At 33.9% G+C, this 26,499-nt stretch overlaps 1 protein-coding gene across 3 annotated transcripts in view; it reads left to right on the forward strand.

Annotated features, from left to right (window-relative positions):
- The window catches only part of LOC143226532 (uncharacterized), a 39,890-nt gene extending 26,721 nt beyond the window's left edge, over positions 1-13,169 (forward strand). Inside the window, exons 7-11 of one of the 3 annotated variants that reach the window (XM_076457598.1) lie at positions 570-768; positions 4,101-4,147; positions 4,526-4,685; positions 6,207-6,321; positions 9,585-13,169. In XM_076457598.1, coding sequence (XP_076313713.1) covers positions 570-768; positions 4,101-4,147; positions 4,526-4,685; positions 6,207-6,321; positions 9,585-12,401 — 3,338 coding nt within the window. In that variant the 3' untranslated portion in view covers positions 12,402-13,169. The remainder of the gene's footprint in view (positions 1-569; positions 769-4,100; positions 4,148-4,525; positions 4,686-6,206; positions 6,322-9,584) is intronic. The other 2 variants (XM_076457599.1, XM_076457600.1) reach the window with 2 other exon arrangements.
- The last annotated feature ends 13,330 nt before the right edge of the window (positions 13,170-26,499 follow it).

Below are 26,499 nucleotides of genomic sequence, written 5' to 3' on the forward strand. Positions count from 1 at the left end.
TAAAAAAAAATTTACTTGAACACTTGTTTATCTTTAAGTAGGATTAAAAATGTAATAATGAAGTTATCCATGAAAAATAAACAGTTATATCCTGATTGGTATTTGATTTTAATGTCAAATTATTTAAAGTGATGTTATACATAGGAAGATGTCTCCATGAGTGACTGCACTGAACTGCATAATGTCAGCTTTTAAGTTTACTTGACTCACAAGTAATAATTTCTTTGAAAAATAGAGTAACTTCTTGTTATCAAATCAAACATTATATTTCAGTCTTTTACATATATGAAACATTTTTATCATATAAAATAAATATTCTTTGTCACCTATTTTTAGTTTGTATTTAGTTATCCTATTGTCAATGCTTACTAGTTGTCTTTAAATTATATGAGGAAGAGGTTTTATCTCCTGAACATTTATATTACTTATTTGTGTTCCTGAACATGTATATTACTTATTTGTGTGTATTGTATGTAAAAGTATACAATATGAAAAAATGTACAGTTTTAACACACCTGTTAAAATGACTGTTTTTAATGTGCCAATTATTGTAAAAACCTTGTTTTCAGAGTTTGTGAGTGGATTAAGAAAGATTGTTCATGTCAGAACACCAACTCGCTCAAATCCTAGTAGAGTCTTATCTGAGATTGATACTCCTGATGTGAGCCATGATAACCTTGGCAATTCATCCACTGGAACCCCAGTAACAAGGTCAGGCTCAAAACGCAAAGCTGATGCAGACCTTCCTTCTCTTTCGGCTTCCAAAAAGTAGGCCCCCTTTGTGATCCCATGCCATCTGTTTGTCTGTCAATCTGTTGAGTTTAGGTTGTATTTTTTGTAATATTGATAAATGATTGTATTTGTACAAGCAGTTTTCATGTTAAAAATATGTTTGAAAGACTTCTTTTAAAGTTAACTATGTGATTTATATGATACTATTAATATAAATATTTCATCTCAGGATTGGCTTAGTAAAATGCAAATTCCAATAGAAGTTTTTCTGTTAAATTTTCCAACTTCTAATGATGGAAGAATTTTTTTTAAAACAAACAAAAAGTGACCTCAGAAACACTAACAGCACCACTTCTAGTTTTGGTGTTATTAAAGCTCACTTTTGTTTGTTTTAAAAAAAATTCCATCATTAAAGTTGGAAGAATTTTTTAAAACAAAAAAAGTGAGCTTTAATAACACCAAAACTAGAAGTGGTGCTGTTAGTGTTTCTGAGGTGATTAATATTCTTTAAGTGAACAATGTATTTTAATCACAGTTAATTAATGATATCTTGAGCTGAGCATGTCTCAGTGGTTAGTTTAGACTGTAGTTTGTGCCCTTTTATCACCAAAGACAAACAAACTACACTGAATGAAGAGAAAGAAAAAGCAACTGTTTAACGGGTGATAATTTCAGATAAATATAATGATATAGTGTGTTCTAACATAGATGTTAAGCATTCTATTTCCTACCCCACTTTGTTTGTAGTGAGGGATTATCTTGTTAATTTAAATAGATTAACTCTCCCTAAAACTGATATTCAGTAAATTGCTATATATATATATATATGTGCAAAATATAACCCCATGGTTAGTGTTTTAGAGTGGGCCTCCATTTGTTCTTGTCTAGTTATCAAAAGTCCTAGATTTTGGAGTCATGGATGCATGATAATAAGAGTTGCAGTTATATGCCACTAATTGGTCAGAAAAGACATCTGTTAGTGGGTGTCATTGACTATCTGCATTTTATCTGGTCTGTTGTTTCAAGATTAGTAATGGCTAGTACATATAGCCCTCAAATAGCTTATGAGAATTCAACAAATCAACAATGACAATTAAGTAGAAGAGAAACTTTTCGTGAGCTACATTTTGTATGATTCTAGAGATAGTATACTGTTATGTATATGTGGTTCATAAAACACTGGTTTTGGTTTTCATGTATTTGTAATCAACCATGCGTTTGTTTACATGTTTGTTGTTAATTATATCCCTTATCTCATTGTGCTCTTCCAATTTGGTTTAAACAAAAATTCCCTTCATTTTACTTGTGAAGTCAGCTTCAGCTAGCTTATACTAAGTGTTAATACTTGCGAGTTTTTCAATTTTTGTGTGCTTATACTGTCTTAAATGTGTATTGTTTCTCATCTACCTAAAGATCTTGCTTGTTTCATTTTCCTTCATTAAATTCTGATATGCATGTAATAATATTTTCATACCATAAATTTTACACTTTTGCGATTAATACAAATTTCCACATGTTAAAAACTTTTCTATTTTGTTTGAACATTATCATTGTTTTATGTTTTAACAGGAGGCTAAAGGTTCAAATACATATTTTTAGTAAAACCATTTATTAACTCAAAGAAGGAGAAAAAATTAGAAGTATTAAATGTAGTTATAAGTTGAACAAAATTACATTATTAACAATATATTTGTTTTATTCTACATTGTTTTGTAGCCTTAAGCTCAAAACAAGTTTAACATTTAAGCTAAATCACTATGTTGAAACTTGGACTTGATTGTCAAAACCGTTGAGTGAAAATTCAGTACTGCCCAAGATAACTGCAGGTAAATTGCAGATTAATAACCTCTTACCATGGTAAGTCAAAATCAACCTTACTAAATAAATAGATTTTTCTTACATATATATACTGATAAAAATTAGAATGTATTTCTTGGGACTGGTATATTCTCCGTTAATGACATTTACAGCCATAAACCTAATAATATCTTGTGATGCTAATAATGATAGAAAATGATGTAGCTTTTCTGTGCAAAGAAGTGACATTGCTAGCTTGATATTCCAGGACAAATAAAAATGTTTTTGGATGATTTTACTGACATAAAACACAATTCCAATGGAACTGGTTGCTTAATATTAAGAATGTTTTGTTATTTTTTTTACCAACACGCGTGACTTGTTTGTCTTTATTAGCAAAATGTTGATAGTAATTTCTTATATTTAGCATTATCCAGTTCCTTTCTTTCTTTGTGAATTGACATTGGTCAGTTTGCTGTCTTGAAGGCAACAATTACAGTATCGTACCATTCCAAAGGGTTGTACTTATTGTATATTTACAATATTTATATTTTGAGCATTTTAATGGTATTATAAACAAATATTGTAGCTGAGAAATCTTGCAAAAATATAATTCAAGTATAATTTATTTTAAAATGTGTTATTAGGCTATAATGTAAACTATAAAAATTGTTCAGCCAGAATTCCAGTCTCTAATTTTACTTTCAAACTGCTAAAACACTAAAACTTTTATTATTTTTCATTGTACCTCTATTGTCAAGTCTGAAGGCTTACAGCTCAAAATCCACTTTACCTCTGGTGCAAATATCAAAGATAACCTTTTGTATAACTTTGTGATTCACACCAAATAAACAAACATATTCGTCATTGTGATCATTGTACATTGCATTTTTTAAAACTGTATCAGCTGTAATTACTTTTAATTTTTAAATAGCTTTGCATGATGGTTGATGGTTATATTGCCAAACTCATTTGTACCAGAGTTGAAACTTGTAATACCGATTAACTGTTGTACTTATGTAGCAAACAGAAGTTGTTGCAACTTTTTAATGATTTACAAAGAGACAATAACAGTCTTTGAGTTTCACAATATGTGAAAATTGTGTTAATCTGCTGCAACAATAACAAGTTTTTGTTTTTTCTGTAAATATTGTTTTATTAACAAACTTTCTACATAACTAGCTATGGGCTAATGATCTATTCTAATCACTGTAGCTGAAATGTGCAAATGGCTAAAAGAATTAATGTAGAACCCTGCTTTGTTAATTCATCTAATGAACGTTTTATGATATTTTGGTAGAAAATATGAGTTATTGAACATAAAAATAGTTTGACCAATTAACAAGTTTTCAAACCATGTTAAGTTAAATAGTTGAATTGGTATTATATATTATTAATGAAAATCTATATTGGCACAGTGAATAATTATGTGATTAAAATAATTAGGAGTTTTATTGTGATGTACTCTGAAATGCTTATTACTACTAGATACACTTCAACTAATGTATTCTAATCTGAAAAACAAGCCTACAAATTAAAATTTATAATGTTGAAATATCTTTTTGATGTAGACCAGCCCTTGCTGAGACATTGACCAAGGTTCCTGTTGTTTATCTAGGTTTGTAGTTTTCATTTTTGTGTTTAATTCAGAAGTAATGGAGTAGTAACTTGTAAACAAGGATTTTTTCATCAACTTGTGTCCACTGTTACTATTTCAAGTAGGAAAAAGGCATTTTCATCAATATATACAGCTTTAGTGACTGTTTTAAGAAGTGAAGACACAATGTTTTCATTTTAATTAATGTATATCCTTAGTCCATGTTTTAGGGATAATGACCCACTATTTTTACACATTACAACCTTAGTGACTTTTAGGGATACAGAGGAGCAATATTTTAATTCTTATACATTTTTTAACCTTTTAATTCTACCTTGTAAGTTGTCATCTTCACTTGCCCTTTTTAACTTTTTTTTTTTTTTCTTGGTTAATCACTAGACAAAAGGAACATTTCATCTCAATCACCCTTTTCTCAAAACACTGGGGAAAAGAAGACGGAAGTTTGTTCAAGTCCTTACACCAGCTACGGTGTTCAAACATCAAGTTGCGAGGGGAGACGCAAGTCTCTCAGCTTCTTCAATGCAAAACACAAGAAAAGGTATCAAAGCTTAGCTGATGTAGTAATTAAATTTTGAGAAAGTACCTTGTTTTTTTTCTTTTTTGATTCTCACCAAGAATATTATATATCTTTGTAATTGAGGTGTTCCAGACAACATGAGACCTCAAATTAAAACTTAATATTTTGAGAGATTTAAATAAGTTCTTAAACCAAAAATGATAGCTTTCAATATAAAATGTTATGAAAATTGAAATGACAAAGATGAAAATAATTTGATAGACTTTCGTTGTGGTAATCTATGTACTTGTATTGGTTTTGTCAAATTTCTGTAGCTTGAAAATAAAGTTTGTCTCTAGTTATCTTCTCAATGAATGTTTTAGTAACATGTAAAATAAATTCTTAGATTGTTTATTTTACTGCTTATGAAACATTCGTTTTTTGTGTCCATTTCATGATATGTTATAGAAAGTTACTGGTGGCTATTTTCTATTTTGGTTCAAACACATGCATTTGTTGTGTAAGACTTACATGTGAGTTTAAAAATGAAATATTTTGAAAGTAAAAATTTAGTAAAAGTTTAGAATTGAAAATCTTGAATGAGTAGCAGATTTTCACTGCTATAACTAACACCTTCCTATTTATTGCTCATTATTGTGATTCAGATTAGGTTATTATATGTTTTAAAGAAACTAATTTATAATAGCCCATTGAATATTGAACCGACATGTTAGGGAAGCACTTTCAATTTCAGAGTTTTCTTGAAATTGACCATTTACTTCAGAAGTCTAGACTGTAATGATATTTATTTTTCACAAACAAAATCTTGCTATAATGGAACATGTGTACATTGTAATTTGTTATACAGTTTGTTTCATCACATTAGGTTTGTTAAGATTAAGTAAACACAAGTTCACTCAAAATATTGACCTTATTTAAAGTACTTGGAATTACCCACCAGCTCAGCAGTTGGATTGAAAACTTACTCACTAAAAATTGGGGTTTAGTACTTGCAGTGAGCATAGTACAGATTGTCCATTGTGCAGTTTTTAATTTAATTTCTTTATGCTGATATATTAATACTAGATGAAAATTAGCTCTATGTAATTGCAGTTTAAAAAAAAATACACATAGTGAATGTAAACATTTTATAGGCAATTTAAAGTAAAATGCATCTCAAGTATTCTTATTTAAGACCATGCAAAATTAACAGTTCTTGGGCTTAAGAATATGGAATATTTCTTTTTTCTTCCTTTTTTAATTAGTGACAATATTTTTGCTCAAAATAAATACCGATTAATGTAAGACTGAGTTAAATTACACTGTATTTTTTTTATGGCATGTAAAATTGCATTCACTTAATTTTGGAACACAATTACCTAATAACAAAGCAAGTAAAATGAAATAAATGCTGGTTATGGAATAGTCGTTCTTTGTGATTTTTGTCTGATGATTTCATTTTGTAAATGACCCAAAACATTTATCTTTAATTGTAAGAACTGATTTACTAGTGTTTTATTGTTTACTTATTTTTATGAAAGTGAGTGAAATTTGTATTTTCAGTAGAACTTGTAGGCGAGCAGACATTACAAAGACTTCCCCGGGAAAGAAGTACAGACAAGAAAAAACTCGTCATCAGCTTGCAGAGACTGTTCCTCAAGTTTTTCGTCATCACCAGGTATGGCAGGGTTTGTAAGATGTGTGTGTGTTAACTTTTAATACCAATAAAGGGTTAGTTCAAGTTAAAATTTTTATTTCTCCACATATCACCACATCTTTAACAAAGAACTATTGGTTTCAGAGAATGTTTCAATTGCCAGGAACACAATCAGACAAAGACCTGGACAGGATTTAAAGAAAACATAAGTATTCTGTAAACTATGAATATTTTATAAACTATTATGATCTGTAGTTTAAAACTTGTTTTTATTGAAGTGTAGTATCACATCTGTGGTCTAAACCAGCCATTCACATTAGTGTTTTTGTACACATTTGTCTATTGGCGTTAAGTCATGTAAAATTAATACCAGTAATACACAAATATAAAATACAGGAATCTGCAGTGACGTTATTGAGACTTGAACAATCTCCTCTTCTATCATGGAATGTTCATATAAAGATTTAAATTTGGAAATGGGCCAAAAATATGTGTGTGTGTGCATGTGCATGTACATCGATGATTAAAAATTTGTTCAATACTTCCTGGTACAGTGGTCACAATCCTGTAAATGTTTGGAGGAAATGCACTTGTTCTTTCATTTGAGAATCAAAACCTACCAATATAGAAGAACAAGGCCCAGTATGGCCAAGTGGTTAAGACCCTCGACTTGTAATCTGAGGGTTGAGGTTTTGCATCCCTGTCAGACCAAACATACTCGCTATTTCAGCCATGGGGGTGTTATACTGTTACAGTCAATCCCACTATTCATTGATAAAAGGTTGCCCAAGAGTTTACGGTGGTTGGTGATGACTAGCTGTTTTACACTGCTAAATTAGGGACGGCTCACACAGATAGCCCTTGTATTGCTTTAAGTGATATTCAAAACAAACAAAAGTACAAACAATAATAACTATTAGTAATAACTGTTATTATAAATTGTATTGTTTTTGTTTGTGTATTACAATGTATTTGTGGTTAAAAAAAAATACATGTATCAATCTTATTGGTAAATATCATAAATTTGATACATATGAACATTTAAATAACTTCTAAATAAAAATAAAAACTTCCAGTTATTTGAAATAGTAATATGTAATGTACCTAAAATATTAAACTGGATACTCATCTGAGGTAAACTATAATACATAACAACTGGCAGAGGTCTAGAACATTCTACAACTACGAGATATTATGGTCCAGCATGGCTAGGTGGTTAAGGCATTCAACTTGCAATCCATGGGTCACAGGCTTGAATCCCTGTTTCACCAAACATGCTTGCTATTTTAGTCATGGGAGTGTTATAATGTGGCAGTCAATCCCACTATTTGTTGGTAAAACGAGTAGCCCAAGAGATGGCAGTGGCTGGTGATGACTAGATGCCTTCCCTCTAGTCTTACACTGCTAAATTTAGGGACAGCTGGAGCAGATAGCCCTTGTGCAGCTTTGTGCAAAATTCAAAACCAAACCAGTCCTCATACAAAAACAATACTGTTTTGCTATGTCTGTTATTGATGTATAACATAATATTGGTCATTCCATCACTTTATTTTCCAAACAAGTGTACAAGGCCACTGAGCACCTCCACCTCACACACATACAATTTTTTTCCCAAGATCTCTAATCATGAAACTGATTTAACTCTGTTTCTTTGTGCAGTGACAGTCATCTAGCTTGTTATATTTGTTATAGATTAGTCAAGTATTTTATAAAATAATCAATATTTAACCAACCATCAACATTTTCGACATTTTTTTTTTTACCATACTGCAGTTTAAAATTTACATTGCTAATTCTAACCAGTTTGCAAGACAAAATTAATTGACAAACCACAGCTTATAACCATAAGGAAGTGATTTTATTTTGGGCAACATACTATATGTTTCAGTACAACATTAGTTTGTCTGCTTCAGGTACCTTCATTGGGTTAGTATACTGTTATATTAGTATAATGTTTCCATGTGCAAGTACAAGAAAAAGTGGTGTTTGTTGGGTAGAATTATGAGGAAAACCTCAATCTTCAGTATGTATCAGAAGGGGGAAGAAAACTTTGGAAAGAATTTGGCCAGCCTGTTAGATATAGATACAAGCTTACTTTATTTTTTCAAACCCACGAAGGGGCCCTAAAGATTTTTGACCCCTTAAGTAAGGGATTCATACAAAAAAGAACAATGTTAATTCAATTATGTGTAAAGTCATAAAAACATATAGGTTCAATGAGTCATGATACAAAATTATAAAAACCTTATAACCTGTGTGCTTTTTGAAGGTGGACATTTCTTCTCTAGGGGCATATTAGTGGTTTTTAGTAGTGAAATTACTGGAGTTGAAGTCGGTGTCAGTAGTGGACATGCTCTAATTAGAATGATTTTTAGTAGTGGACGTACGCCAGAGGTAGCAGTTGTTTAGTAGTGGACGTACATCAGCGGTAGCAGTTGTTTAGTAGTGGACATACATCAGCGGTAGCAGTTGTTAGTAGTGGATGTACTCTAGGAGAATGGTTGTGAATGTTACATTGGTCAAAATGAAAATGTAATATATTGAATCAAAACAAGTTTGATTTTAAAAATCCAAGTCCATTAAGATGCTCTCAACATGTCTACAATCGTATCTTAAGTTCCCATGGTATATTACAATAACTTTTTCTATTTTTCCAATTTGATCTTGTAATAATTAATAAAAAAGATTATCATATGAAAGTTATTTCATAAATAAACTTGGAAGTAATTTTAATTTTATTATACATAAGATTGTTGTTTATGGGTTTGAAAGAACATGAAATTCATTTATAGTTTTGTTTATATATTTGTACTGGGATGTATTTAATCTGGGTGACTGAAGACCTGTGTTAGTTGTGAAAATGTTTCCAACCAACTAAAGATATGAAAGAATAATTTTTTTTAACCTGGCAGTTTTTAAAAATATATATGCATGTGTATTATGTATAGATATGTGGTTATAAATAGGTTGACTTTTAATTTATTTTACAGTACATTTTAAACCAAATCATAAACAAACATCATGGTGTAAGATTACAAAATAAAAGTTTAAAAAGTATCCCATGTTTCAAAAGGGAAATGTAAATATTTGCTGTAAAAAGACAATACATTATCCATTATAGTAAACTTATAAAGGGGTTTAAAAGGTTTTTATTGAGACTTGAACATCAACTGTTGGAACCAAGTGAAACCAGAATAAAACACTTAAAATAATCAAGGAATACATTATTGAAGATCAGTTTACCTCAGCACAGCTTGTGAAAATTGTCTTTTTATTTATTTAAGGATTCAACTACGAGTGGCCAAGTGGATCTCAAACCTGCTTTACCCTCTGAACATACAGCTGTCAAGCTGCCATCTCCTCAACCCAGTGTTGAGCCACATAAGGTAGAAACTCGTAAATTATGTGTCAATATTTCGGGAAATTGCAACAAATCTTTAAATGATTCTGTAACTGAAAAGGTGGAATCTTTGTCTTTACATACTCCTAAAAGTCAACTGTCACATAAGTACCATGGCTCAGAAAGTGATGTTTCTTCAGCAAACCCACTAAACAGTCGTAATGTTAATTTCATTACTTTTTCCAAGAGTCCTTATAGACTGAGATTGCATGGATCAGGATTTGAGACTGACATAAACATAAGTGATTGTGTAGATGGTGATAAAAAGCATCAGCCAGATATGGTTCTTCAAACTGAGACTAACTCCATTGTTTTAATAGACCCAGTATTGCCAAACAATACCTCAAGAGACTTAAGTTTCCAAGAGATTAAAAAAGAAAATGTTTCAGATATAGTAAAGGTGTCTTTATCTAAGGAAGACTGTCGTATGAAAGAGAATTGCACAGAACCTCTCACTCATGTTCAGCAAAATGTTTATACTATAAACAATGATAAAAATTCAACAACTTCTACTGATACCAAGTATGCATCAGAAAACTCAGTTCAGACGAAGTTTTTGAGAAGCAATTTGTCAAATGTAGGTTTAGTGAAACCATCGATTTCTGTCCGAAAAGTAGGCAGCGTTCGAAGAAAACATCAGGGTTCATTTAGTCTCAGTGAAGTAAACAACACAAAAAAAATTGTGGAGAATGATTACAATGATCAGCTGAAACATCCCGAAACACCAACAGTGACAACTAATTGTGAACATTATGCTCCCAAAAGTTCCCTACGTCGTGGAAGACCAAATACAATCAAAACAGGTTTACCATCTGACTGTAGACCGAAACACAACTCTGATTCTTTAATACTTTATACATCTTACCTATCACCAGACTTCACTGTAACTGATGGTAACAGTGTGCATCAAAGTGAGTCTGGTGGGAGTTTAAACAAACAGTCATGGAACAGTCCAGAGGTTCAAGGTGTTGTTGCAAAACTGATGTTTGAAGGGGATATTCCTAATGAAAGAACAAGAACAGAGGATGATGTTTTTAGGGTCTCTGTTGGTCTTGCTTCTGATGTTACTTTAGTGGAAAATACTAGTCAGAACACAACTTGGTCTAACAACAACAGTTCTGATATTAGTTGTACTGAAATAAGTGATTTTAGCTCTGATGTACTTACCATGTTTGGAATTCCAACTGAGAGTCAGTCGGAGCTTTCAGGTTGTAGTGTTCAATCTTTAGGGTTAAACAAGCTGTTTTCTATCAACAGCAATGATGCAGAATCCAACACAGAAACAAAAGTCACCCACAAAAAGCTTTCTCCTTCCTACAGTAAAGAAGTAAGCTGTAATTCTACTCCACATCCCTCAGCTAGTGAAGAAGGAAGCATAGAGTCTGTTGATAAAAATGATGGTAACCAGTCAGTTACCTCTTTTGACAGTGGCCTTGGAGGTTCTATAACAGATGAGAGACGTACTCGAAAAAGGAAACTTGATAAATGTAGCTCTTTGCCTTCAATGAGATGTGGTAAGTCAAAACAGTGTCAGAAAATTCAACGGTCTTCTACCTTTTCTGAGTTCCACAGCCACACTGGAGCAGCGTTTGCTCCGCTAACAGGTGAAACCTTGCAAGTATTACGCAAGGCAGGACAGATATTGGAAATCCAGACAAATTCATGCATTCATGAAAGTAAAGAGTTAAAACCAGAAAAGGTACAGTCTAAGGAAAATACGCCCTTGAATGAAATGAAACTGTCTAGTAGTAACTTCATAACTCCACTGGAGAATGAAGGATTGACTGAGAAAACACAAGTTTTGGAAGAAAGTGGCCAAGAAACAAAATCCCAGAATAATCACTATCAACAGAGTGAAGATCCCACTAAGTGCATGTGGGTAGAAGCTCAAAACGTTCTATCTGAGGATCTCCAACAACTGGAAAATGCTTGTGATGGAACAAAAAGAGACAGTATTGTAAAGCTCAGAATTCGTAATGCTGGCATGGTCCAGGCAAGCATAGTAAAGTACAACAGTATCACTGCATCACTCCATTGTACTCCTAGCAGACTTGACCGGCGGTCAAGACGGGGAACTCCTCACAACACTCCTATTCGAGTTCCAAGTATTTTTGTAAGGAATTCTGCTTTCACAAGGTCACTTCGTGACAGACCTTCTGGAACTGGAAGGGTTCTGCGTGGTCAGTTGCCGGCTAACCTACCTTTGACTGGGTTTCCACGACGCAGGTCTATGAGTATGGATGAAGGTGATAGAAAAAAAGAAAAATCTAAACAGGATAAAACTGAACTGAGAAAAACACCAGCAACACAGAGAACAGGCAAAAACTCGAGTAAACATCCCAGTACCTTATCTCCTGATAGCAGCACACACAAGAGACCTTCTCCTCTTAAAGATAATACAAATATAAACAAAAATGATAACAATGAAAAAAATCAACAAATTCAAACCCCAAAATCAGGAAATGATCAACTTCGTCCTCCAAGAAGCAAAGAATTTTCAAGAAGTTCATTCAAGAGGAGAGGCAGTAGGCGTACTCCCTCACAGCGAAGTGTAGTAAGGGATAGTGAGGGCTTTAAAACCCCTACATCACAAAATATACCTTTGAGGCGTTCCCCAAGACTGAAAAAAAATTCACCAGCTCTTGATGAGCAGATCCTGTTGTCTGGTGTGCTTCCTGACGAGTGGGAAGTCAATATGTAAAAATAAACAGCAATGTGGAAAGAAAGTTAACATGTGAGTCTTAATTTTCACAAATAATAACTTTGAGCAGTTTTAAGAGCATAGTGCTTATATCTGTATACATACAAAAAAGAAAGTCTGAATTGCAAAATGTCCAAGCTAAAACAAGTGTAATACTGACCTTGTAATTGAGTTTGGTTTTGTACACTTTCATCAGAAGGTAAATTGATTTATTCACTCGTAGTTTAAGCTTTGATTTTACTTTAAAAAAGTACTGAATTAACATGTGAATACTACATCAATTGACTTCCCAGTTTACTTAATACCTGAACAAAGGATATGTATTTCTGTAAATGTTTTATATTTTTTAATTACAGATATTTTGGGAATAAGAATAGTGTATTTAGTAGCAGGTGAATAATATTGACATTATAAAACAGTTTTACAGTTGAACTTAAGATGGTAAGATTAGTATGTCAATAAAATAATAAGTTACAGATTCCTCGTTCTTTTGTTTACATTTAGGTTATTCATTTGGGTCAACATGATGTAGATATGTTCCTTATTTTTGTCATTACTTTGTGTTCAGTGCTTTATAATCAATTTCGATTTGCACAGAAGTTACACTTGTGTACTCTTTATCATACAAGTCTTTATGATTAAACCTGCCACTGTACAGTATGCATTACCATTTAATATTTCTAAGTATTAAGAACTGAAAGAACTGTAAAATGTTAATAATTATGAAATCATGAATGAAATAAAAAATTTTTTTTTTATAAATGAAAATGCTTTTAATTTTTTCTATAATAGTTACATACCATTAAATACATATACCCTTCAAAACAAGAAATGCAAAAGGGATATTTTTTTATTTTAAAGAGAAATATATGTAATAACGTTACAAGCTCAGAGTATGTGATGTTACACGTGTTAAGGCACTGATTGTCAGACCAAAATGACAATAAAAGTTGTGCACTTTGAAAACGGAGGAAAACATCGGATTTTTCGCCAAAACGCATGCGTGTCCAATAAATTTGTTTGAGAGATCTGCATGTTTTGCAAGTGCAACATGTGCAAAATCCCTATAAAAGTGACGGGTTCTCGGTTTCCATGACTCTGTGTTAAGCCACCAACACGCAATACAGTTATGCCAAGACTGACTGAAGCACAATGCAACAACGCCATTGGTCGCTTGGAAGCAGGCGAATCTTGATCAGATGTTGCCAGAGCTGTGAATGCCCACCCAAGCACCATTACAAAGCTATGGAATCGTCACCAACAACATGGATCAACTCGTGACCGTCCATGATCTGGCAGACCTCGTGTGACCACGCCTGCACAAGATCGCTACATCCGGTTACGTCACCTTCGGGATAGGACCACCACTGCGACGTCTACTGCTTCAACCATACCTTAGTATTAGTTAGGCTGCGTAGGATTTCCGATCAGACCGTACGCAACCGTCGACGAGATGCAGGAATCCGACCTCGACGTCCAGTCAGAGGCGTCATCCTCACCCAGCAACATCATCAAGCACGGCTGCAGTGGACTCGGGCACATCGGGTATGGCCTCATCGACGATGGAGGTATGTTTGGTTCAGCGATGAATCACGTTTTATGCTTCGTAGGCAGGATGGAATGACCCGTGTTTACCGTCGCCGACGTGAACGTTTTGCAGCAAACTGTGTGCAGGATGTTGACAGATTTGGTGGTGGCAGCGTCATGATGTGGACTGCCATCGCCTACAATGCCAGAACAGACCTTTTGCACATTCGAGGGAATCTTACGGCTCTACGATACGTCGACGAGATTCTTAGACCCCATGTGCAACCCATCATGGTGAACGTCAACAACGTTTTTCAACATGACAACGCCCGTCCTCACACAGCCCGACTCACCACTGTCTTCTTGAGACACCACAACATCAACGTTCTTCCATGGCCCTCCAGATCACCAGATTTAAACCCCATCGAGCATCTTTGGGACGAGTTGGACCGACATCTGCGACGGCGACAACCTCAACCGCAGACTCTACCTCAGCTTGCAGCAGCTTTGCAGGCTGAGTGGACAGCCATTCCACAGGATGTGATTCGTCATCTCATCACTTCCATGAGCAGGAGATGCAAAGCAGTTATTGATGCTCACTGGGGGCCTACTCGTTATTGACGTTGAGTGACGTTAAACTTCACCTAGTGAGCGTGGACTTCGCCTTTGCAGACTTTGGATGTTCAGCAGTGAATGTGCAAAGTTTCACACATGTCATACAGAACTACCCGGAATAAACTTGTTAACAATTTGTCTCATATTTTGCCTTTTGCGTTTGTTTTTTTTGAAGAGTATATATAATTTTAGAACTGAACCATTATTAACTGATTTAACTCTGGCAGTTGAATGCAAGTGTGCTGTATACAGTATCATCTTGCAAAAAATTCACGTGTGTTTAAAGCAGCCACTATCAAAGGGTTAATTACGCAATTCTGAGTTATTTATGATGTCAGAATTGGAAAAAAAACAAAAGTGCATCTGTTAGGATTGGTAGTGTTATTGGTTTCATAAGTTTAACTAACAGAACCATGGGGCTAACTTGAATAAAAGTATTTATAAATTTTATAGAATTGACATTTCATAGGGTTAGATGCATTTTACAGTAAGAGGGCTGGGAAGGGAAAATTTTATTTTCAATGTTGTAATTTTTATAAACTTTCCAGATTCCTTTTAAACAAAATCCACATTAACATGAATATATTAAAACATTTTTATTAATTAATCAAAATACAAAACACTGAAAAATTATGAACCATTTTCATCTCATAACTTTAGGTTAAGTACATTAGAACATTTTGTGGGCCATTACTTTTATATTTGTCTGTTCAATCAAAAATACCCCTGTAGTTCTAGTTTTCATTGTAATTATATTTTAGTCAATTCCTCGAGAACAAAAATTGGTTACCTAAATGTCTTTGTTTTTATCCCTAAATAAATTAATTTGTATTTTTTGATTAAATTAGAGCTGAAAACAAAAAGTACTTGTTGAGCCCCATGTTTTCTGAACTTGGAGAGAAGAGAATTGCTTCTTTACAATACGTAACATTAAAATATTTTCAGCTACTGTTGTTACAGGTATTATGACAACTGAGGCTGCAAAATTTATAGCTTACCTGGCTTTGTTAGTAATACCTATAGTAATTAACTGCTTCATCTACCTTTGAAAAGAAAACTAGGCATGTACAAGTGGAATAAAGCATCTGAAGCCATGTTAGGTACATCATATGCAACGTAACAGTAATTCTACTCTGAAAAGATTAGAGTTTTATGAAGAGTAGATTATTAGTGAAACATTTTCAGCTTTACTCATTTCCTTGCAACTTTCAGCTGCACATGTAAGTGTCGTAACTTGTGCCCGACAACTTGACAATTTCCTATGGTGTGTGTGTGTGTGTGAAAAATAATGAGAATGGACAAGTTTAACAGAATAAATGCAATTTTCATTATAAAACCAAAAAGAAAACTCAGCATTTGTACTTGTGAATATGAAAACATGGTTGGATTCTACTGGATTGTGTTTAGATCCACAATTTTCTCTCTGATGACTTCTTTCAAATGAAACACGATCTTGCATTTACGTCTTTAAGTAACTTCCAGTTAGAACTGAACGAAGTACACTTCAATTGTACATGTAATGTGATTTCTTTGTCTGGTTAATAGAATCACCTTCTAACCCTTGTCTTCTTACAGTATTAGTAGGCTAAATACAAAGACGTTACTTCACCAACAAATATTAGTCACCAATTACTTCAAAACGATGGTATATTTTACTGCAGTGTTAGTTCAGGCAGAATAGATGTTATCTACTATGCAAAACAAAGAATCAAACCAAGTTTAAGACTTTATGGACCACATGGTACTGCTAAAACTACCCCAAAATAAAAAAAAACAACTAAACTTTAAAAATTCACGTACAACTAATAATAGGAGCAACATGATAATGCATTTAACATTAGTTCCAATTCATAAAAGGTTTCCTTATGAAAGAGAAGATAAAACCTCTCAGTATTGTGTATTCCACGTTCGATATTTATCTTAACTTTCTCACAGAAATATTCAACACAGTTGGAGCATCAGTGAGGAGATTACTTTCATAAGACATTGAATTTCAATTTATATTTACAAATGACAAAGTTATGATATCAAATACAATTTAGACAAAACGATATTTAGATATTAAAGAGTAAACAGAGAATATGCAAAGGTTTAAATTGTACTTTCAAAGCTTCACTTGTGTAAAGTCAGTCAGCAGTGTCGTGCAATATGCAACTCTTCTTATTTCTGCTGTTTAAACAACCTCGTTAACGAATGCAAATTGGAACACGCCTAAATAATTATGACAGTTTAGGAAAATTTTCTATTTCATTGTTAATTATGTGTTATTGAAATTAGTAGGTATTTTAGTAATTTATTAGATAATAGATTCTCAACCAAATACTTTACTGAACCCTAATTTAGAAACTTGTATCTAAAATAAGATTGTCTTTCATGTAATCAATACTTTTGACTTTTTTCTAAAAAATCTCTACTTTCCCAACCAGCGAGCACTATAATAACATGAAGCGACAGATAATTTTTTGGGTACGGTGTAGTTGTCTGGCATGCAATCAACGATAAACATGTACCTCAGATGTATCTCGTCATCAAGAATGAATGACAAACATCTTTATACTGAGATTTTGTCCCATTTGTTTGTGAGTAATTTAAACATGTTTAGACTCATGATTAAGGTATTGTTACTAAGCAGAAAAAGGCGGCTACAATACAGTTCTGAAAGTCAGTTTGATATTCATTTCATATTTGCGACAATATCACGTGGCCTACAAACGTATGTTTGTAGGAAGTTAACCAGTATTGAATATTTTAGTGACCAATACTTTACCTGTGAATTTTATAATTTGTGAAAATCAATATAACATCGCATTATATGTATATACATATAAAACTGACGAATAGACTTGGTTGATATTCGAAACCTATCACCTACCTTTCTGGAACTAATTTTAATGTGACGATAAGTTTTCTTTGTCAGTAGTGTAACATTTGCTCTCGCACATTTCAACAACTTGAACACGAAGGGGCCTGGCATGGCCAAGCGCGTAAGGCGTGCGACTCGTAATCCGAGGGTCGCGGGTTCGCGCCCGCGTCGCGCTAAATATACTCGCCCTTCCAGCCGTGGGGGTGTATAATGTAACGGTCAATCCCACTATTCGTTGGTAAAAGAGTAGCCCACGAGTTGGCGGTGGGTGGTGATGACTAGCTGCCTTCCCTCTAGTCTTACACTGCTAAATTAGGGACGGCTAGCACATATAGCCCTCGAGTAGCTTTGTGCGAAATTCCAAAAAAAAAAAAAAAAGAACACGAAGGTCATTTTTTAAGTAATTGTACTGTAAATCAGTAGTCCTATGATGCTGAAACTTAGGTTTTGATACTCACAGAAGGCAGGGCACAGATAGTCCATTGTGTAGCTTTGCGATTATTAGTAGCCACAATAGTCATGTTTTTTAGTACTTAACAAGTGTGACACTTCTGTTCTTAGATCTCTCATTTCTATCCCATACAGTTTAAAGCCATTTCCAATGTTTTATATTATTTTCAAAACCATCCCTAATCTAGACCAATTTTTTGAAATACGTAGAATGTTTCTAGAAAGCTTCTTACGTTTTAAAAATTATCTAGTAGCTGCATTCAAATCCTCTGCTGTTAAATGCAGGTATATCTGCATTTTTTCACATATTTGTTTAATGCAAATCCACTTGGTGGCTTAGTGGTAAGTCTAAATGCTTATAATGCTAAACATCAGGTTTAAATAACCACAGTGAGCAGAACACAGATGGCCCTTTGTGTAGCTTTGCACACAAACACGTTTCTGAAAAACATTCAGCTGTTTCATTCTAATTACATTTTTTCTTTGTTGTTTTGTAGCTCTTAATATCTATTCTGTCCATAGATTTATAGCTGAAGCTTTGCACATTGTGTAACATGGGTCATAACAGCAATGACTTTCATTGGTCGAATGCAGGATATCTAGAAGTAATAGCATTTGTACGTTGTAACAGAACGACCAGTCACGTGAAAACGCTCGTCACTTGTGGGTAAAACTGAAGTTTTCTGTTTCGCATGGAGTGTCGGGTTTAATTCGAATACAGAGGATTCTACTCGGTTTGAAACACGAGTCGCTCGATGAAAAGTCTTTTCAAGCGATAATTACTCTTCAGTGACCTGATAAGCAGGTAACTGGCCAGTAGCTATGCAAGTACACACAATGTTTTTTGCTTTGCACTTCAAATAATTATTATACACTTAACACTATACATCCAGTCTATTTAGTTAAATTTGTATTTACTCTGTAATTATATTGCATGAATTTCTCTTTATAAAGCAGGCTTACCTAAGATTAAGTTTACCATGAGAATACCAAGCTGTCTCCGACAGGTTGAATCTGCTAACTAATTGCATTTCCTTTTTCAAAGCTAGTGGCCTCTTTGCCGTAACATTGTTTAAAATGAATCAACTATCTAAATACGATTAATGTGTGTGTGTGTGTGTTTTTATAGCAAAGCCACATAAGTCTATCTGCTGAGCCCACCAATAAGATTAATAATTATTTCAGGTTATATGAAAAGGCTCTTTTTTCAGTTAACTGTTATATTTGTTATGCAGATAAGTAAATATATTTTGAAGCATTTACACTTGGGAAAATGTTTAACAGTATATTCTACATTCTGAGGCTTATCCAATATTTTCAAAAAGGTAGTGATTCCAAAGGAATAGATATCAAATAGTCACATACGGAGAAGTGTCTGAGAAGAGGATTGCTCACTTGCGAAAAGTCCCACGATGGGACAGTGGTAAGTTTATGAGCTTACAAGGCTAAAATCCTTGGTTCGATTCCATGCAGTGGACACAGTATATAGCCCAATGTGGCTTTGTTTTAAAGTAACCAAATGTAGCACTTTGTGTAGCTTTGTGCTTAACTACAAACAAATAATGCAAAACAATTCGAATAACATTAGGCCTACATGTGCGACTAATTGTACGTACAATTTTCAGAATATGAGGCTGTAATCCTTATCACCACCACAGTCATTTGCGAACAATTTGAAATATATAATTTTAATATTATGTAAGAATTGTTAATTTATATCTTTGTGTTATATTATATATTTTTCGTACTGTAGTTTAATAATCGAATAATCATTCAATAAAGGCGTTAGCTAAACGAGTTACGATTTATATTATTATTTTTAAATGTTACAGAGCTATTTGTACCACAGAGAAGTGTTTCAAAACGTGCGATATGGAGAGTAGCCCAAGAGTTGGCTGTGGGTGATGGTGACTAGGTGCCTTCCCTCGAGTCTTACTCTGCTAAATTAGGGACGGCTAACGTAGATAGTCCTCGTGTAACTTTGCGCGAAATTCAAACCAAGTCTATGGGAGAAAGTTTGCGTACTTTTCTACCTCGAACATGATCATCAGACAAATGAACAACAGATGGCGCGATATTTCAAATTACGTAGATTTGCAGTTTTACTTTTTTTTATTTTGAGCGACAGTTGAGTACCCAGCTCTATCCTTGGTCAAAGTGTAGACTAAAAGTGAAATCTCAGTTGGTTTTATTTTTGAAGCTCTTATACTGTGTTTTAAACGTCTCATTTTAAAAGTTTTGCATATTATTTTAAGAATACTGCATTCCTTTGTCTTTGTTTGTTTTCAAAACGCACAAATTTGCTAGAAATGAACAAAATCTCTGCAAACGTTTCATTAACTTTCATTCTTCAGGGATATTTTTGTAAGATAGGAGCGGCGGATCTCTTTCTTTTGTTTTTAAATTTTGCGCAAAGTACACGAGGGCTATCTGCATTAGCCGTCCCTAATTTAGCAGTGTAAGACTAGAAGGAAGACAGCTAGTCATCACCATCCGCCGCCAACTCTTGGGCTATACTTTTATCAACGAATAGTGGGAATGACCATAACTTTATAACATACCCATGGCTAAAAGGAGGAGCATGCTTGGTGTGACTAGATTTGAACCCACGACCCTCAGATTACGAGTCGAATGCCTTAACCCACCTGGCCATGCAGCGCCCGCTTATAATTTTTCTTTCTACAATTCACTCATGTGTATTCTGACGTTTTAACAATTCAATCCGTGTCTCGGTCCAGAATTATTTGTTTCAATGTTTGTAGCTTCATTCATTTCTTCTCTGATATTTAATTTAATTTAGTGAACCAAGTTTAATCTAATTGGACAACTAACCCCTTTTCAACTATGCCGATATTTGATAACAGTCAGTTTTCCTTCATCTTAAAAAGACTAGTAGTTAGTATCTTCTGTTCATTAACGCGAACCCGAAGACGTCTGCCTGTGATGTTTTCCACAATTACATTTTGTTCTACAAATAACATTTGTTTTTCACGTGTATCTATCTGATATTTGACTTTATTTAAGAGATGTTTTAAAGCTGTATTCTTTTATGAATAGGACACGAATACCGTATTTTACATAAATAGTACTTTGAATGGTAGGTCAAAGTTCCGAAAGGAATGGCAAGTTGTTGTATCATTTTTTCTTCAACTCTCGCATTATGGATTTGTTGAGTTTAATACGTAACGAGCAGAGGCCCGCAAAACATTTGTGGTCATATCATTATCTTTATTGCAACTGTATTTCTTAAAATACAGAATTTATAAAATAACACAAAATAATTCTTATTACAAACACCGAAATGTGTAAGTCAACTTGCTTTAGGCCTAGCATTATAAAGCATGACGTATATTTGATAGAGGTAAATTAACAATATAATTTGTGTACCTTTGTTTTTGCATTAGTTCATTTAGGGCTAAATTTTGCTGTATTTAATACTATTATTAAATACACTTATAATTCTATTCTACAATCTAACGTTAGGCTTTTATAAAACCTTTGATACGCTTTTAACATGGTGTTGTACAGAATGCTACAGTATATTTATGTCTATCTTTTGCTGCATCTGTGAAAATGATGTGGATATACATGCGCATTTGGATAGTAAAGTGCACACGTAATTCCTGGACAAGAAATAAATATTTAAGTATTATAAAAAACAACAACAATATATTATAGAACTACATTGTGAATTGAATATACACCATGTAAAACTTGTCACACAGTTTTAATCTACGATTGGTAAAAATAACAAAACATAAATAAAAACATATAAATATAATTTGTTTGTTTGTTTTTTGAATTTCGCGCAAAGCTACATGAGGACTGTCTGCGGTGGCCCGGCATGGCCAAGTGTGTAAGGCGTGCGACTCGTAATCTGAGGGTCGCGGGTTCGCATCCCCGTCGCGCCAAACATGCTCGCCCTTTCAGCCGTGGGGGCGTTATAATGTGACGGTGAATCCCACTATTCGTTGGTAAAAGAGTAGCTCACGAGTTGGCGGTGGGTGGTGATGACTAGCTGCCTTCCCTCTAGTCTTACACTGCTAAATTAGGGACGGGTAGCACAGATAGCCCTCGAGTAGCTTTGTGCGAAATTCAAAACAAACAAACAAACTAAGACTATCTGCGTAAGCCATCCCTAATTTAGTAACGTAACGTAAGACTAGATGGAAGTCAGCTAGTTATTACCACCTACTGCCAACTATTGGGCTACTCTTTTACCAACGAATAGTGGGATTGACCGTCACATTATACACCCCCACGGCTGGGAGGGCAAGCATGTTTAGCGCGACGCGGGCGCGAACCCGCGATCCTCGGATTACGAATCGCACGCCTTACGCGCTAGGCCATGCCGGGCCACGAGCAGATTTAAACAAAAATATTGTTTCAGCTTACGTTTTTAATTTGGACGTTTATATTGTTCTTGGCTAGAAGGAGGTTTGACGTCACGTAACGAGTACTTACGTAAGAATATTACAGTATTTATAATATTCTTCTAACTTTTTGCAGCGTTTGAGATATATAGAAGTTAATAGTAGATCGCTAAGTTACATTCGGTCAGAAGTAGAGAGTTATTATTTTATTGAGTTTGTTACTCAATTATTCAGTTTTGGAATATCAAGTTTGTGCTCTCGTCGAAGTAACAAGAGATAATACACTGTGTGTTTAGTAGAGAGCAAAAAAATAGCAAGAAATTCAAATTATTCTATTTGCGTATCCTGTGAATTTAGATTTATTAATAAACATCAGTTAAAGTAGCTTATGAAGCTTGGAAGTCGGAGAAATAAAACGCTTCCATTGTCACTAACTTGTCTCGACTTCACATCTTCCTTTTTACTCAATAATCCAAAATAACTCGCCCAACAAACTATTACAATATGTATAAAAGTACAGAGGTTGTTTGAGAGCTTTACAAAAAGAAAAACCTTGATGATAGATGTCTGCTATTAAATTCGTCTATTCAGATTTTTATTTGATAGGCATGCCTGTGAGAAAGTCATATTTAGCTTGAGTTCGTTGGTGATCTTTGTCTATTCAGATTTTTATTTTTTTGAATGATAGGCATGCCTGTGAGAAAGTCATATTTAGCTTGAGTTCGTTGACTATCTGCCTCTGTCCCTAGAGTTGAGCTACTGACAGCAGCATCCATCACCAAACTCTTGGGATACTCTTCACCAACGATTGGTGAGATTAACCGTAATTTTATAACGCCCCACAGCCTAACGAATTAAAATATATAATTTTTATCAATTAAAGGTACATTATTTTAGTCCAACATTATTTACCAACCATTCTATCACGAGCTGCTCGCAATGGTTCAGAGGTAAGTTGAAAGACTTATGTTGCTAAACTTTGGAGCTTAATCACGCAGTTAGCGCACCACAGATAAGATAATCCACTGTGTAACGGTGAGTTTAACAAAAACAACAATAAAAAGAAACCTACCATATTTATAGTATTTATAATAGGGTGAAAACATTCTAGTGATACACATGAATTATTAAATCGCTCATAACTTATTTGGAATCTTTAGATATTGAAATATTGTGAATATATTACTCGCAGACGTCATAACAATACTTTTTACTTTACAGTATTTGTGAGTTATTATATGCAGGTGCACAAAAGCGACTTTTAAGTCAAAATTGAAATTATCTTTGAAAAATAGTAATAAGCGTAATTGCCATGAATTCGCCGTTTTTATGCATTTCAAGATTATTTCAATATAGATTTAAAATCACTGATGTTGTATGGGACCCCTTACAACGTACGCTTTTTAGACATAGAATATACAATATTTTGAGCAGATAAACCTACTATCAAAGTAGCTCAAAACTAATCAAAGCTAATAAAAATATACTTTTTTTCAATTATTAATTTAACTGAAGGCCTCTTAGCCACTTGAAGTAATCCAGTAATTTGAATACTATCTGAATAATATTATAAATAAGTTTATGATACAGTTATAATTAGTGTCATCTATTGAGATCTATGGAAATTATTTAAATTTTCATAAATACCTTAACGCTTTATTATTATTATTTTATGAATCTCTCTGAAGTATTACAATGATTCAATAAAATGAAGTACACCTACTTTTTTAATTATTTAAAATGTTAACAAAATGACCTACCTTTCTTCAAGGTTCTTCAGAAGAAAGTCACTTCAAAAACGGAATCAGAAAGTTCGTTGTATTACAAATCTTTAGGAGGATACAAATAAATAATATATACAAACGACAGACTTCGAATTTAATGTGTTCATATGAATCTAGAAGATAGATGCGAAATCAAAATATTTTTGGTAATTTATCTCATATTCTTAGATTTGCACTGAAGACTCAAATTTTGTGGTTAAAATAACTGTCACTAGATTTCACCCCTAACACAAAAAGTAGTATACCTTATAATCTTATTTTCGTGCATGAAGTTAGTCATTTTGCAAATAGTTTTTGTTTTGTTTTTATTTCACGCAAAGCTACACGAGGGATGTTTGCGTTAGTCCTTCCTAATTTAGGTGTGTAAGACTAGAGGGCTACTACTCTTTTACTAACGAATAGTGAGACTGATCCTCTCTTTATAACGCCCCCATAAATGAAAGGGCGCCTGAAAGATGTAACGGGAATTCGAACCCGCGATCCTCGGAGGACGATTCGAGTCCCTGAATTACTTGGACATGCCGGGCCTGTTTAGGGGTATCAAGAATATTATTGTAAGCTATGTTTTATTTTATTTATTTGTTTAATTAAGTCGATAACATGATAATGACGTTATATCTGCTTGTTTGTTGCCCACCGCTGTATTGTAACATTACTTTCAGCTGTTACAGGTCCATAGAATGGAGGAAGAGGTCGAAAATGTGCTTCATAATCCGGTACCAAACGAACAGTACATGGACTTATCAATGAGCCATCAGAAAGTTACTCTATACTGATAATATATTTAAATCATGTTCTCAGTAATTTAATTTAGATATTTTGTTGTTAGATGGCGTTTTCTCATTTCTCTAGAAGTTTCACGAAACTATAGGCGTTACGTGACGTCTCGAATGTTCGTGAGATGTAAGGAAATCACCAGTGATTTAGTTCGTTAGTGTGTGAGTAAACCAGGTAAGTTTGTTTTTGAATTTCGCGTAAAGCTACACGAGGGCTGTCTGCGCTAGCCGTTCCTAATTTAGCAGTGTAAGACTAGAGGGAAGGCAACTAGTCATCACCACCCACCGCCAACCCTTCGGCTACTCTTTTACCAGTGGGATTGATCAAACTTTATATCGTCCCTACGGCTGAAAGGGCGAGTATGTTTGGTATGACGAGGATGTGAACCCGCGACCCTCAGATTACGAGTTGCACGCCTTAACCCACCTGGTCATGCCGGGCCCGAACCAGGTAAGAGAATTTGTTATGGTGTTACATATCGAGGGCTGTTTAAAACGTTTAACGTAGCTTAATAAAACAAGTGTGCTTGAATTCGAAGCACTCACATACAGATTTTACACACTGCAGGAGAAAAGCAGGCATTTTCCATTAACACAAAATAGATTTTCCAATCTTTTAGTAACGAAACTAACACAAAAATCACGTTAAGACATACAAGCAGCTTACTTAATGTGGTTCAAGCTGAATCAGTCCCTGAACACTTTGCTAGATGCAAGCGTAGTAAGTACAGCGATAGCCTAACTATTAAAATAAAGTGTATGCGAATCACTTTAACCCTCAAGAATAACTCATTTAATTCACATAATGTGAAAAAGTACTTCGCCCATAACAGTTTTTCTTCTTAAAGAACCTTTCATATTATAATTCTACCAGACCACCAAGATAATCTCTTATATTTCTGTAAAATTTAGTTACATAATTTTAGTATCAGTTTTCAAGCTTATAAATTAAAAGTTGCTTATTTTGTGGTATTCGATACATGATTACTTTAGAAATTTCATTTGACATTTAATACTACATATATATGGAGGGATACATTACAATCAGGCTTCATGTAGAAGTGGAGAACTTCATGCGGTTGTTTAACAAAAAGTCAGTTTTAATAGAAAGAAAAAGTGAATTTAGACTAGATGAGTTGGAAACAATGTTTACAAACATCACTAGTTACGTTCTCTGATCCAGCTATAAAGACAAAGTAAATGTATCCTCACAAGAGCCTCAAAATCAGATGTCGCAGATATGGATTTTCGCTTTGATCAACATACATAGAAACAAATGAACTAAATGTGTACACTGTATAAAAAGGGGTGGACAGCCCCGCGTTAAGGTACTGATGGGGCCTCTAGCGAGGAGTAGATTCTTCTTATAGAAGTTGCCTGTAAGGAAGAAATGTTCGTTTTCAATCCTCTTACAACTACGCAGTTGCAGTTACATTTGTTCCGTTAGATTATTGTTATAAGAGTTGTCTGTGAGGAAGAAATGTTCGTTTTTCATTTCATTCACAACTACTCAGTTGAAGTTATAACTGTTCCATAAGATTCTTGTTATAAGAGTTGTCTATAACGAGAAACATTATTTTTTAATTACATTCACAACTACGCAGTTGAAGTTACAGCTTTCTTAGTAGAATCTTCTTATATGAGTTGTCTGTGAGAAGGAAATGTTCATTTTTAACTTCATTCACAAGAAAGCAAATGCACAAATAGGTG

This window comes from Tachypleus tridentatus, chromosome 9 (assembly GCF_004210375.1).
Source record: "Tachypleus tridentatus isolate NWPU-2018 chromosome 9, ASM421037v1, whole genome shotgun sequence".
Classification (NCBI taxonomy): domain Eukaryota; kingdom Metazoa; phylum Arthropoda; class Merostomata; order Xiphosura; family Limulidae; genus Tachypleus; species Tachypleus tridentatus.